General features: G+C 46.6%; 1 protein-coding gene across 1 annotated transcript in view; it reads left to right on the top strand.

The window, feature by feature from the left end:
• Positions 1-11,612, top strand: part of GAP43 (growth associated protein 43) — a 52,875-nt gene extending 41,263 nt beyond the window's left edge. The window contains exon 3 of the mRNA XM_054627716.2: positions 10,831-11,612. Within this exon, the coding sequence (XP_054483691.1) occupies positions 10,831-10,919 (89 nt within the window). The 3' untranslated portion in view covers positions 10,920-11,612. The remainder of the gene's footprint in view (positions 1-10,830) is intronic.
• Positions 11,613-15,711: the final 4,099 nt, after the last annotated feature.

The raw sequence follows: 15,711 nt of genomic DNA, 5'->3' as shown, positions 1-15,711 counted from the left end.
TGCACGTGGAAGCTGTGGTAACTAGCAGCTTCCATGGACCTGTGCAGATCCAGGCTTCATGGCAGACTTTGGCTGCACGTGAGATTGTGGAGGAGCAGCTACTGCATGGTCCCACAGCTGAGTCAGGGCCAAGGAAAATATCCTTTGATGAGGAAAAGAAGCCTTGTCACTGCAGACTAGTTCAGCAAAGGGCTGTCTTAGCCCCCTGTAAGGGTACTTTTTTCCACCATAATGGACAGTACTGAGGAGCTGTTGACAACCCAGACATTCCTGCTGCTCCAGAGAGGTGGTGCATCCTGGCTATGGCACAGCTGGCTGTGCACAGGGCATGGGGCTGCCTGGCTGTGCCCCTATGTGGTCTCCCCAGCACTTGCAGCTGTCCCACCAAGTGCCCTCATGTCATGGCTGAATTCATTATCTGCCTGATGGAATTGTTATTGTGAAAAGCCAATTAAACCGAGATGGCTACTGCAGGACAGCTGCATCGGTTCGCTTGGCTCAGCACTCAGAGAGTTCAGAGACTCAATAGTCCCTCTCCAACTGGGAGAAACAGCTCTCAAAACTGGTCAAAAAATAAAATAAAACAGAGCTTGCCAAATTTGAATTAAAATCAGAATTACTGATGCAAACTGCCGCCACCTTCACAGAGAAGACTGGTGCTGGCAATAAGAGCACTCATGAGACGTTTTCCAGACAACTCCTTCCTTCCTTCCTAGCTATATAGCTAGGCTCTTTGAAAATGGCCAGTGCCAGGCTCAGGACTGCCCTACAACTCCTTTCCTGTGGAGCTGACCACTTACTGGGCAAGCATCACACACCTGTGTTCACAGATTTCTTGGGGCAGAAGGAATGACTACACAGCCCAACCCCTCGCCTGAAGTCAAACCAGGAGGATCTGGCCTTTATATAATCTGGGGAAAGTGCCTGCTGCCTACCCAGTTTTGCAGGACAGGCACTGTGACTTCTGATCTTTCCATCCTCAGGAAAGCAGCTGTTCAGCAGTCCCAGACAAGGGATTTCAAGAAGAGGGGAGAATTGCTCTGCACCACAAACGCCGCTCTGATGTCTCAAAATGGGGTTTTTCCCACAAGTGTTTGCAGTTCAAAATGCCTCTTCCTATGTCTGGGCTCTCAAGCCTCCTCCTGATGAAATGAAAAGCAAAGGCTCCCAGGAGTTTCCCTGGGTACAGCATGAAGCCTAAACTGCCTTCTGGAGAGCAGAGCCTGTGTATTATCCTGCACAAAACACATTGGGATTCTATGGGTGTGCACCAGCCATGCGTTTGAGAAATACTAGTAATTTCTTTGATGCAAAGAACTGGTGGTGTTGATGTTGCAGCTGCTGGGTACAGTTATCAAGAAGATGGCTGTGGAAAGCCTGACAACAGGCATTTAATAATTTTAGCATCCAATTTGCAGAGCCTTGGTGTATGATGAGGGACAGAAACAAACTAATGATCTCTAAATGAAATTTCTCCTTCATTTAAACTCGAAATGGGAGGATGGCAAAGGGAAGAAAAAGAGACATTTTATATCCTCCCCTTGATTGTAATTCCCTGCCTTCAGCTAGATCAATATCATTTCTGCTGGAGATGGAGGCTGCCTCTGGTTTCCATGGCAATGTGGTTGTTGGAGGCTTGCAGGCTCCATGAATCCCCAATTTATCAGTCTTCTAGGCTTTAATAATGGAGACCAGCAGTCAGGCAGCTTATGAATGGCACATGTCTTTTGGGCTGGGGGAAGGGAGGCGGGAGCATGGTTTGTAGTAAGGGCTGCAGCAATTTGTTTTCCTGCCACCGACAGCTGAAGGGGGAGGAGTACGAGGGGAGGAGCGGCACATTAATTCTGGATGCACTGAAGGAATTTCTAGACCATTTTCCCGCAATTACAGAAGATTTCCTCCTTTAGTTTCTTTTCCCTAGCCAGTTTTGCTGGGGAAGGGGAGGAGAAGAGCTTCACAGTCAGTCCTGTGTGAGGAAGTGGGAGCTGTAGATGGAGAACCCAAAGGCTCTAATGCTCTGCACGTTTCCTTCCTCTTCTTAACCCTCTTTATTTCAGGATCAGCAGTGCATGAATGCCAGCAGTCTGCCACAGTTTCAGGTTCATTTTTATCCCCTTACTCATCCTACCACCATTGCCAGGCTTCTCAGCAGAGCTGTGAGATGGGCAGACCTCTGAGGACCTGATCTGTCTGTCAGACTTCTGTCACTTGCTGTCCTATTCTCTGTGCATCTGCTTGGCCTCTCCAAATTCAAACCTCCATCCCCAAAGGGCTGTAAGCTTCATTCCCTGAATTAATTACTTTGCTAGGAATGTCCTGGCTGTAGAACAATCTATCTGTCACTTCAATAAAGTTCAATTGGCCTATATCTATTCAGGGTATTTCCATTTCTTCTTATCTTTCTTCTGATTTCTCCCCTATAATCTCATAGGGCAGTTGTTCTAAAGATGCTAAAGAATAAATGCATGTGTCTTAGAAAGACCTTGTTCCTCTGTCCCCTCACATGCATTCTCTTTCTCAACTATCCTCCAGAACTTAAACCAGCAAGGGAGAAAAGATGGGTGACACAAAAAAATGCTGTTGCATGAGACAGGGACATCCTGTTTTCCAATACACGTGCCAAGAGCAGCTGTCAACTATTACATTCCACAGCTGGAAGGAAGTTAAAACCTCTATATTCAAGCTTTTTGAATCATAAGGTATTTAAAGATTTAAAGAGTACCCTTTCTGGTCTGCAGGATCTATGTGAGATCAACAGGGGCAGGGGAGAAGAGGAGTAAAGAACAACTTATGGGTATTTTTTTCTAAGGTTTTCCTCAGGTGAAGTAATGAATGCAGGAGATAGAGGGGATGGTAGCTTGGAACCACTCGTGGAGGGAGCCCTTCGGGTTCATCAGGACAGCTGAGTGCCTAAATTGTTCATCAGATCAACTCTGATCCCAGCTGATGGCTGGGGACACCCTGCACAAGTCACTTCCCATTTCTCCCCTTCAAGCTCCCTGGCTGTGAAGACCATGGAACCTTGGTAGAGGTCTGTTGAGGTCACAACACCTCTGAGGTCACAGCACCTTTGATGCTGTTTCGTAGGAGGCCACTCAATGCCAGTATAAAATATCTGCCTCTAAGGCATCTCATCCTGAAAGAGTTCCTTTACCTTGCCTTTGGCCACCGTACTACGCAGCCTCCCACCTGCCCACCTTTCTGGTGCCACAGAGCATCCCCAGAGAAGCACTGTGACAGATGACACTGCTGCCAGGTGGAGCACTCTGTCCTCTCTGCAGCTGCTTTTGCTTGTAGTGTGACAGTGGCCAAGGGACTGGCCTTGCTAAAGGAGATCTTGCTGTCTGAAAACCTAACCACTTCTTCCAGTTGTAGCTGGATTTAAATTGCCCAGTTTTGGGTACAGCAGGAAGGGAGTCTGGGACAAAAGTGCTGGTGATAGGCAGTGATAAATGAACAGTCAGCAGTAGGCATGTAGTTTTTCTCAGCTTCCATGTCTGGCTGCATCCATGGATGTGGGAAAGAAACAGCAGTGGAAGAAAGTGAGCTGCTTCTTTCCCGTTCTCCAAGATGGAAGAATATTTGCAAATGTAGCTCTAACAGGGTTAACACCTCACATTCACAAGGAACATCCTCCCTTTTCTCTCCCCACCCTCTTCCTCCATCACTCCCATTTCTCTGGAGACCTCAATGCTCCCTTCCCTCAGCTAAGTTGGGGAGTTTCCTCGGCAACCCAGCAGCTGGTGTCTAGACACTGTGAAAGATGCTTTGCAATGGAGCTGTGAGCCTGACTCCCCTCTACACCCCCTCCCCACTGCTGCACACCCTAAGCAGCTCTCCCACCATTCCCTCCCTTTCCCTCTACCGCACACATGGATGCCAGTGCAGGCTTGGATTTCCATGGTGGTGCTGGAGGGAGAAGGGCATGGGGTGGGATGAGAAGAAAATCCCTAAGCCACTGGCTCTTCACCCTGACAAAGTGAAGGGCAGCTGAGGTGACAGAACTGTGTATGGCTGTCCTCTGAGGGTTTAGCAGGATCAGAAAAAGAGGCAGATATCCAAGCTGGGACCAAAGTTACCAGCTATGGGACTTGCAGAAGTTGTAGTTTTTTGGGTTTTATTCCTCAGGGCTAGGGCAACTGAACAATTCTTATATGGTTCTGGAAAAAGATGAGGTGGTACAGGAATAGGAGGCCCAAGCTACCATGTATTGGGGCCATATCAGCATTATTGTTTCAACCTTAACAGGCTGACTTGCTTGCTCCTTTCCAATAATTATTAGGTGACTTCCCTGCACCTACTGCCTGCTACTTGCACTGGGGACATTCATCCCCACCAACTTGTTGCAGGGTGTGCCAAGGATTTGCAGATCTCCCTCGTGCCATGTGCTCACCAGGATCCCCAGGGCTCGCAGGAATCAGTACCATGGGTCTGTCTCTGCTGAGTGAGGGATTCACCAGGGATTTGGGAGAAATCATACAAGTCAGTACCCTGGACCAGACACAGCTACTTCTGTGAAAAACCCAATTCCTTCATTTCTTGGTGTTTAGCTGGGACAGCATAAGTCAACCAGTTTTCAGAAGCAGTAAGTCTGGAGGGTGAAGGATTTTAGCTCTGCATATGATGCATAATAGGGCTGACTGCAATGGGCTAACATGGATCAGAAAGAGAACTGTGTAAGCAACAGCTCGGAACCTGAAGTGTGTCTTGTTTCAGCAGTCTCAGACCTACCATCGTCTGCCTGGAATAGACTTCTGGCTGGCTAGAAGGACAGATGGATTGGGACAGATGAATCAAGCTGTGAAGCCTGGATCCAAATCTGGATCCAAATGTCATTAAAACTAGGAGATGCTCAGGGCAGGGATTTTAAATGAGGCTTTCCAGTGCTCCTTATCCTCAAAAAAAAAAAAAAAAAAAAAAAAAAAAAGTAGAGTCATCTCTGGGTCATGTGAGATCTGCTTATAACAGGACAGGAAAGCCCAGACTAATATTCGGAAGTAGAGTGACGACTGGATGAGGAACAGGTTTTCAGTTCCATCCCTGCCCAAGCTGTAGCTGGCAAAGGACAGAGAAAGGAGGAAGCACGACAAATGCTAGAGAGAGCAGCGTCTGAGTAGATTTGGGCAGTTCTTCAGTGTGAATGCACAGGAGAGTTCTAGCTACACAATCAAGATCAGCAATAATTATGCAAACACTGAGAAAGCAGCAAAAGCAAAATCTCTGCATCTGTATTAGAATCCCAGAGTGTTGTGCAATTTCTCATCTCTTGGCATTGGCTGTGGTAATTTAAAGATCTGCAGTGGAATAGAGACAAAAAGAAAAACAAAACCCAAGCCACCAGTCACAAAAGAAATGATCATCAGAGAGGTTGCTGCCGCTGTGGTCATAAGCTGATGTCTGCTCTGATTTAATTAATCTTGGCAAGTCAGACGGGAGCTGGGCAGGTCCCAAGAGACAGTGTTTTACCCGGAAATCCACTCAACCTAATTTCACTAATGTAGGGCAGTGGAGAGACTTGGAGGGGAGCCTGCACGCTCAGCCATTAGAGCACAGTGTCGGCAGAGGCAGCTGGAGGCACCACCATCCAGCAGGACTGCTGCCTGCGTGCCTGCCTCAGCTCCACAGCAACCAGAGCTGCACATGTTCCAGGCATTTGCTCCCCCAGCAGGGCTCGCAGACACGACTCTCACCCTTTCCAGGAGATAAGTGGAGGGCTGAGGAGCAGGAGCTCTTTAAGACCCTATTGCAGCAAGGCTCTGTATCTCACTTTCATGATGTTACTCTTCCATGATGTTTCCCAGCAGGTGCCATATGGAGCTCTAGGTATAAAGCCTCTCCTTGACACAGGCCCTTCAGCTTGGAAACACACATCAGCCTCTCCCACCGTGCAGCTCTACCCTTAAACAATTCTGCAGTGATGGCTTAAGGTTTGTCCAAGGCTGCCCAAAAGGTTTCTCAACTTGACTGCACCGTCCAGAGAGCTGAATGGAAATGAGAACAGTGGCAGCTCTGGTCACAGATGCCTGTCTCTTTGGCAAAATTATTTTATGCTGTAAGATGATCTGGACTGCAGAAAAGATTGAAATAAAAAGGCAAACTAAAATCTTAGAGCTAGAAGGGTGGGACCACAGGACAGGAGTGACCACAAAGAGTGCAAGTGATGACTGGTGTGCATTAAAAGAACTGTAAGGGTGGTCATTGCAAGCACAAACTAGGTTGGTTTTGTTGTTAGTTTGAGGTGATTTTTTTTTTAGCTTTCTGACCTAGCCATTCTTGCTTTTCCCTTCAGGACTGAATTTGGTTTTGCCCCCCTCTCCTCAAGCTGGGGTTTTTTTTTGCTTTATATTACAGCTCCCTCTCCCCTCCTCATTCACTCTCTTATTTTCTGAGTTTGGATCTTTCTTTTTGCTTTGTAGCTGGAGTGCTCTAGAACAAATGTGAATGTCTCCACCTTGGCTTGGTGCAGGTGTAGATATTCCCAGGCTGCAATTTGTCCTAAAGTAGGCATCCAAATAAGACAGGTTAAGAGACTCTTAGAAATGTCCTATTTATTTCCACTAATTAGGAAGGGAGGAGAGGATGAGAAGATCAGCTGAAGACATCTCTTTGTAGGTATCTGGAGTTAGGTGAGATGTCCATCCACTCTGACTTCAGCTTTCTCATTTCATGATGTCACCACGTGCACATTGATGCTGCCCCAGTCCAGGGCCACCTGAAGAAAGAGCTCATTGCTTCCTGCTTGTTCTGTCCCTTGCAAGTAGACACAGGGGGCTCTGCTTGTGTAGGCAGGAGGAGATCTCACAGTGCTGACATGTTCAGAAGAGAGGCAGCTTTAGACAGGTAGAAGTTTGGCTACCCAGGAGGAAATGCTTTTGTTCCTCAAGCAGGGGATGGCCTGAATTCTCAACCACTTTTTTGTCACCTTTGCAACAAAGTAAAAAGTGAATGAAAAAATGCCCAAACTGTACAGTTCTGGCTGTATAATGGTATTTGTCCTCTGCAAACCCAAAGGTATGATATCCCAGAGTTCAAAAAAATGGAAAATCAAGACTAATACTGGGTAAAAAGCAGTGTAAGAGATGGCCTCTCTGATGTATGGAATGCCCAGGACAGTTATCTGCAATCTCCCTGGGGATACCCTGCCCTCCTTTGCTGGGACACTGAAAACAAGGCTGGAGAAAGCCCAGAAAACATGCTGCAGAAATAGCCTGCATCAAACAAACTGGTGAGTCAGATAAAATGTCTCACCTTTCCTCAGAAAGGTGAATCAGAAGCTGCTGTTAACTGGCCCTGATGTCACTGGGGTTGTGGTGCATTGCCCCCACTGCGCAGGGTGAATCCTCTTCTTTTTACTGCTGTGGTTCAGCAGTGCCACTGCTTGACTTTTTTTCTTTCTTTTTTTTTCTTTTTTTTTTTTTTATGCTGAATTATTTTTTCCTTCATGATATTGCTTCTTGGTACAGTTAATTACTACATCATAACACCAGGTAGCTTCTTTTCCCTCATGCCAAAGATCAATGAAGCACTGGTAAAGCTTTTAGGAAATAAGACATAGCTTAACAGGGTGTAGCCATACACAGAGTCTTTCCCCTTAAAGCTTTTCAAGAGAAAAGAGGGAGAGTGATTCACTGAATTTTGTGTGAGAATTCTTATTCTTATTCAAAAAGCTAGAGTTCTTGTTTATACTTGGAATATGCACAGTCCAGCATTTGAGTTGTATGATCCCTCTCTGTTGACTTAAATGTGTGATGAAGTGACCTTAAATTGTTCCTGCTGCTCCATGGTCCTTGTTAGTCCAGTCTATTTCATCCATGGCAGAAATCAGTGCAGTCTCTGGCCTTCTTCAGCAGAGAGTCATCAGCCTGCCACTATCTGCTCCCCAGAGAACATTAATGGGGACAGAGAGGCACCTCTGTGCAGTTCCTCTGCCAGCCAGGGATCTCTAGGCGCCATGGGTACTCCCTGGAAATTAGATTTGCCACTGTGGTGAGTTAACAGGGAATAGAACATGGCAGAAAATTGTGTTTCAACTTGCCTGCTTATTCTAAGAGCAAGGGCAGCATGGGAACACTGGGAGCTAACCAACATCACTGCCAGCTCCTCCACCTTGAGTGTGAGCAGATTTGCTGTCCATCCTTCCTGGAGTGCTGTCAAGAGCTCATCACTGTAGGAGCTGGACCCCACTTTCAGCTGCTGATTAACCAGGGCATCTGTGTGACTTGGTAGCACAGCAGATGAGCAGGACTCCCAGTGACTCTCTGTCCATCCCTGTGCTTGCTGTGTTATGTGCCTGTCTGTTGTCCTGTCCTGAGGGGGCTGTGAGACTGCTGGCTAAAACCTGTGCATATTTTTTGATAGCAAGACACAAAAAGTTTTAAACACAATGAAAAGCAGTGTCAGACTTGGGCTCCTGAAGCCACGTTATGTCTCTTTGTTGCTCTTTCATTCATCTTCCATTTATGTGAGAAAACCCCAGAAATTCTGCCTTACTAGAATCTGTCTGAGCCATGCAAGAAATCAGACTTTGCTGCTGGCTAACAATAATCTTTTCACTCATATTTAGGGGTAGATGGTTGCACACTGGGATTCTACTCTCAGCTTCGTAATTCAATGTGTCTCCTGCTATGAATGCCTTGAAGAGCAGCATTAAAGGGACTCTCTTCCCTCCCAGTGATCAAGTCATTCAGGAAAATTAAAAAAGTAGGCCAAGCTTTACCTCCCAATGATACTTGTTATGATCCTATTTTAATCAGTAGCCTATTTTGTCTCTGGTCTGTGGTGGTAGCTGTACCAGATATAGATGGAGTCGTTGAACAGCATCGTGCTTAGCTGTTCTGTGTCAAGGGAAGGAAAGTCCACAGATGTTTTTGCTGACAGGAGGTTTGCAGATGCAGAGGCTGAGGCTGTGGGGATGTTCCCACAGAAATTTTTCCTTCCAGAAAATCAGCAGTCAGAATTTACTAAGATTAAAAGTATTTGAAGGTCCAGAAGCAGAGCCTTTAATGAAGATGATTCAGAATGGAAAGTTGCACACAACTTAAAGGTGATTCATAAGGAAGTGGTGCTTAGTAACATGTTTAAAACCTAGGCTAAAAGAGCTGAGGGGACGAGGGAAATAAGAATGTAGCACCTACTGCCAGAAGCAAATACAAGTCTGCCATCTGATGGCATCAAATGAACCAGGCCAAAATGCATGAATGGTGTCAGTAAGGAAATTTTCACATCCCAGTTAGCATTCTCCTGAAACATGGGTATGAGGATGCTACTTCTCACAAACTAAACACTGGCTACTGAACATCCTCATTGTTAGGCTGAGAGCACAGGCCCTGGGGTGATTTTTGTGTACGCCAAGCAGCTTTGCATCAGACAGGCCCCAGACACAGCTACCCTGTTCTGGAGAAGAAGAGAGTTTAGCCATATGGACATAAGCTGGTGGTGCCAGTCGGCCTTGGAGCCAGGGAGCAGCCCCTGGCTCATTTTATTTACTGGTACAATGTAGTTTGATAGCCCATCAGAGATGCCAGGAACTGTGCAAGGAACCCACAGTGCTCTCTGAACGAGATGGGTACAGTATGTGTCATACCAATGACATGTGGTCTGTCCCACATCACTCCCTCCTCCTTCAGTGCTTGTTTCTTTTCCCTGTTCCCTGTATCCCAAGTGTTTCTTTCCCCTGTTCTTTATCCCAAGTCTGGATTGCTGCTTGCTTGACCTCTCCATGGGCTCTGTATGTCTGGGACTGGGACCCAGTGAGGTAAAGGGAGAGATGGCAATGGAGCAGACCAGTCACTACAGTGCACTAAGTCCCTTGTGCATTATTCTGTCTTACAGCTCTGCAGCCCTGGGTCCACCACCTTGTCCTGTAAAAAGCAATCCACACAGTACATGCACTGTTTCTGAAAGAGTCTGGGGACATGTTAGTGTACCCTGGTCAGAGCTGGGCAGGAGAAACTCCAAGACAATTAAATCTGTCCTGCTGCAATGAAGGAGGCATGGGCCAGATGAACCCAGGAGTGAGATCACTCCAGCTTGAGGGGCATGCCTTTCATTTGCCTTGTTCCTACTGGCTGCCTCTGCCTTCTCCTGGGTTCTGATCCTCTGTCTAGCTCATTGGGGGACAGCTCCTAGCAGTAGTTTTAACTTCTCATGTGAATGGTTTGCCAGAACAAGGTGTCTGACTGACAGGCAGAGCTAGCTCCCAGTTATACTCAGTGCTTCCCCCCAGGGCAGCTTTGCTTTTGAAAGGAGAGACTAGAAAACTGGAGAAATGTGGCAGCCTCTGGATGAAGGCTCCCATTCTTGAAGGCTACAGACATTTCTCTAGATCTCTGTTGAGTGTGAGAGAAGTCTGAGTTACAAGGTATAAATTTTTTCCCTCTGGGTCTTGCAGGCTTCAAATGTGTACAATTTGTTCTTTGTGACTCTCTTTAAGTCTTGTCTGGGAGTATCCATATTGTAATTGGGGCACAGTGATTGGTACAGTCAGTGGGTTCTGTAAAAGGGTGTGTGATCTAGCTGATAAGCCAGGAGTCTAATCAGTGCCCCTAATGAAATGAACAGTAGTTGTCTGGGGCATCAGAAGTGAGCAAGGCAGCTCCTTCCAGTGGCACATGCTTTCTGGCTGAAGGTGTTTTGTGAGAGCTACATATTTGCCTGCTGGACTGAACCTTGGCATGTTCTTTTCATGTGGCAGAAATTCCAGGGACTCTGAGACCTGGGTGACTTTGGAGAGAGGGAAGCCTGAAGCCATGCAGTCCATCAAGCTGTGTGCACATGCAGGATGCTCTAGATCATGGCTGACTAACGCTGGACCATCTCTTTCCCCACTAGATGCTGTAGAAGAAACCAAACCTACTGAAAGTGCCCAGCAGGAAGAGGTGAAAGAAGAAGAGAGCAAGGCGGACCAAGAAAATGCCTGAACATTAAGAAATGACTCCCCACTGCCCCTCCCTCCCTCCCCCTATCCTCTATCCTTCCTTCCCACCCCAATCTCGATTTCCCCCTTCCTGCTCACATCTGTGAGCCTGTGTCTGTCCCTCTCCCATTACCACTTAAACCCTTTTTCTCTCTGTGTGGCAAACATTTAAAGAAAAAAAAAAAGCAGGAAAAATCCCAGTCAAACAGTGTGGCTTAAACATTTCTTTGTTTCTTGGTGTTGTTATGGCAAGTTTTTGGTAATGATGATCCAATCATTTTGGGAAAATTCTTGCACTGTATCAGAGTTCTTTGACCTGGCGCGTGCGTGTGTCTGTCTGCCCACTGCGAGCGCTCGCTCTCTCTCTCTCTCTCTCTCCTCTCTCTCTTCTCCAAGTGTGTGTGTGTGCAATGTTACGTTCATCTGAGGAGTCCAGACTTACCGAGTGAGTTAAAACAAAAGAAGGGGGAAAAAAAGATTCTTTTCTTCCTTTTTCAATGTGATGGAATGAACGAAAGAAAAAACAAACAAAAGACCAAACACAACAAACAAATGAACAAAAAAGAATACTAAACCCCAGTTTGTTTTCAGAACTAAAATAACAACTAGAAAATGTGCCAATTAGCGTAATACTTGGCTCCAGGCTCCTTTTTCAAACTGAACAATAATTATAATAAATGAGAATAATTATCATTAATACCACCGTGTCGCATTTCTATGCTGCCGTACATCCTGCTGAACTGTGGTCTTTGGTGGGCCACTTCTTGTGTGGCCCAGCTGTGCTCCTTGGCCACAAGTCAGTGACTGACTGCTCTCCTTGGCACTGCTGAGGGGATTTTAAGGGGTGCAGGCTTGGATTTTGAGCGAGATGTTAGCACTCACTAACAGAAATGATGAAAGTAGCAAGACCAGGTTTAGGAAAGATCATTGAAAGCATGCCTCTAGGAGACCTCCAGGCCCTGATTTGGGGAACTATGCTGACCTTGGAGGTATGAGCCTGTAGAGGGACCAGCTTTGATCAATGCCCAAGGTCTAACCCCTGCCAAGGGGTGTGCCAAGGGCTGTGAGGAGACTGGACCCTAGGGCCTCATCTTCTCACCACAGTAGGATAATGCTCATCCCATTGGGCTGGAGTTGAAGTCCTTGAGAAGCATAGTGTGACCCCCCAAAACTGTTCTGTTTGGCATAATGAATTGGGCCATTTATTATTCAATATTTATTGAATAAATAGGCACATGGGCAGGACAAGGCCTGGTGGCCTAGGAGCCAGTTGGTGGCACTTTGAGAAATACCTCATTCCTGCTCCTGCTGAACCCAGGGTGTTTCACCCAGCTCTAATGAGGGCAAGGCTTTCAGCTGTCATTTATGGCTGTGGGCAGAGCCCCACCTCCTAAATCTCGGCCACTGCTTCCCACAGGTTGTGGGGCTGTTCCCTGGTGCCACCCAGCCTGTCCCAGTGGAACACTGACAGACACCAAATCCCGGGCTTGTGCAGCCATCTGGGTCTGCTGCTGTCTTTATGAGCTGTGAGAGAAAGCAGTTAAAATACATTTAGTAATATCTGGGCTTTCATAAAAGCTAATTACTGCTCTTTCACTGCCCTGATTTTTTTAATGTGGTTTCCCAGCAGCTCCTGTATGGTTTCCTGGCCTCATTGGCAATGACAGCCAGAGTACCCTGCAGCATAGCTGTGTGATGCTGCAGGACCAGGATTAAATTGTCCTCACAGCAGGAAGACCAAAAGATGGGAATGCTGACAGCTCCAACGTCCTTTGGTGGCTGATGTTTCTTGGAGTGGCAGCCCCATGGCCTTCAGAGGGCTGGCTGGCACTCCTTGTCCTACTCCTTTGTTCTCCATCTCTTTGTTGGAAATAGGGAGAAAAGATGAACAGTGTCTCCTCAGAAATGATCACTTTGAACGTAGACTGCTCACTGGAAGTGCCATCAAAACACGTCAGGATTCATTTCCATGTGCTTCCTGGCATTCTGTAGAAATAAGAGAGAGAGAGATAGGGAGGGTTTTTTTCTAAAGAGAGGGAAAGAGAGAGTGGGAGATAGATTGGACAAAGATTTTTAAAAACAGGGATTAGAGAGATGAGGGGGGAAAAGATTTTTGAGTGGATAGATGGATGATAGGGAGAGAGAGGGGAGTATAGCTAGAGAAAGAAAGATTAGAGTGCAAAAGATGAGAGAGAGACAGGAAGAAATTAGATAATATGGAGCAATAGACGATTGATAGAGATAGTGAAACGTAGATAGCTAAAGTAGATTAGACAGACTAAATAGGTAGAAAGATGGGCTGACTGACAGATAGGTATTGTGTCATACTTCATAAATGATATATATGCTAATATTCCCATGTCATGATGGGTGGTAAACCCTGAGACACCTTCCAGCCTGACCTCAATTCAGCAAATGTAGCGCAGACATCAGGCATTGCTTGGACCGTATGTCAGGTCTCACCACCCAGCCCGTGCCTGCCACGGCAGCAGCGGGGTGTGGATGGTGTTGGGAGGGAGAGCTCTGAGGGACACAGGGCTGAGGCCTAGGGAGGAGAGGTGTACAATATGTTTGCTGTTTGTAGCACACAAGGGGTCCAGCCCAGTGCAGACACTGCAGACACCCCGTGTCTCTAGCACCAAGTTGAGAGAACTGAGGTTCAGCTCTCAGGATTTGTGGGAGAGGTGTTTGGGAGGAGGCAGGAAGGAGGGGCCATGTTTTTTGTTTGGCCTTATCTCCTGTCATGACCATTTTAAAAGGTTTTCTTTCTTGCCTGTTTCTGCAAAGACCATGCGGCTTCCCGCTCTTCTGATTTCAGACCCCAAAGTTTTCATCTTGCCTCCACTTTGCTATTACTACTTTTAACTTTATAAGGAAAAGAAAACCACTTCTCATGTCTTCCTGGACACAGGCCTTCCTCCCTCCTCAAAAAATGAAACAACTTTCTCCCCCCAGGGACGTTTTACCTTTGTATTTCGCATGTTGCCTCCCCTTTGGCTGATGGTTGGGGCATCGCGCGTGTTTTTTCACCGTTTGTAAGAACACACTTTGCCATGTTGCTTAGAGAACAAAGGGTTGGGTTTTGTGTTTTGGTTTTTTCCCCCCACAAAGAGAACAGGATATGTGGTTACCAACTGCAAACCAAAATAATTTAAATACTAATTCCTCTCCCTTGGTTCCAGTTTAAAATTACTGGCTGTAACCAAGCACTCCCTATCTTTATTATTGTACCGTGTCCTGATCCTGCCAGAGAGTCAGGGCAAAGAGAGCGTGAGAGAGAGAGCACAGAGACAAACCCTGCCTTGAGCAGGCAGTGGTTTAATGTGTAATACACAAGATTTGTATAGGAAGCTGGGCTGTCTTCAGGGTACAGGAAGAGAGCAGAGAAAAGCATTCGGATTTCCTTGAGTTGCCTCTTCAGCTAGGTTTTCAAAGGCTAAAAGGAAACACTATAAAGGATGCAGCATGGGACGGAAACTGGAAAGAGAACAAGGGTATTTGAGGAATGATTTTTCTAGCAGGACATCAAGTCAGCTGAAAGCAGAAGAAGCAGGAGGTCCCAGAAGAGAAGAGTGGGGCAAAGAGTCATCAGCAGAGTAGTTGAAGCTTTTCTACTACTCCTGCCATAACAACCTACAGGAATTCCCCAGGGAGTATGTATCTAATTCTCTCTCCCTGAAGAGGATATAGGTTTGCCTGGAGGTCCCTGTGGTTGTTATTTTGTGTAAGAAAAGGGCAGGGCATGTCAGAGTGACTCACACTGGGAATATGGTGCCTGACCTCACCATGCAGTGCAGTGGAAATTCAGAGTCCTAGAGGGGCTTTTTCCATGTGCCTGTCGTAAGATACACTAGTGACCCACAGCTATCCTGAATGCTCCTACCAGCTGTAGCTCTTGATATTTCACTACTACATTTCACTAGACTAAGCATTGAAGAAGTGAAAAAAATTCCAACATAAACTCCCCACCAATGCAGTAGATTGTAAGCATGAATTTGGTCTGCTTTGCAATGCTTGTACCATTCTGACTGTCTGTACTGATAGCAGATGAAACCCCACAACCCTTGCAATAGTTGCATCAGCCAAGGAGCTTTTCTGTGAATCACATTCCAAAGGGAGGGGAAGGGCATCCTGCTGAGATCCCTTCAGACCCAGTGTTTTCCAATCCTAAGCCCTAATGCAGCCCCATGAGAAGCTTTAGCCAGAAGGAGCTCACTTGTGGTGACCACATAAACAGCATTGCTTGGGAAACATGTTACTCTAGATGAAAGAAATAGCCATGAGTGATGGAGAGGAATTTAGAAAAAAAGGAAAGAAGAAAAAAAGGAAGAGGGAATTCATACCAAACTCCCCACAGGAGTTATTTCTTTTTTCCTGTGGTCTCCAAACAGCAAACTAGCACTTGTGAGTTTTCATACTGAAGGTCTGCTGTTTGTCATAGGTGTCTTAGGAAGGAAATGGAGTGGCTGTGGTTTGCAGAGATGGAAGGAAGGGTTTGAATGAATGTTTTTGTGGTTCCTCTTGGCTAAGGAGTCTGCTTGGTGGTCACCTGCAGGTCAGCGGCATCACAGGTGACGCTGGGGGTCCTCTTCCAGGCCTGTGCTCAGATTCCCTGCTTTTCTGCATTGCCACATTAGCACTTTCACTGGATATTTAGAGCACCTCAGGACTGGTTCTCCTCTCGCTCACACTGGGGTAACTCAGGAGTCGCTCCACTGGAAGCAGTGGTGTTAATCTGGTGTGAAAATAATGCGAGAGGAGGATTCAACTCCTCGGGGGGGGATTTTCCAGGTCCC

This window comes from Agelaius phoeniceus, chromosome 2 (assembly GCF_051311805.1).
Source record: "Agelaius phoeniceus isolate bAgePho1 chromosome 2, bAgePho1.hap1, whole genome shotgun sequence".
In the NCBI taxonomy this organism is placed as follows: Eukaryota; Metazoa; Chordata; class Aves; order Passeriformes; family Icteridae; genus Agelaius; species Agelaius phoeniceus.
Note: the sequence above shows the minus strand (reverse complement) of the source record. Positions and strands in the feature narration are given on the sequence as shown.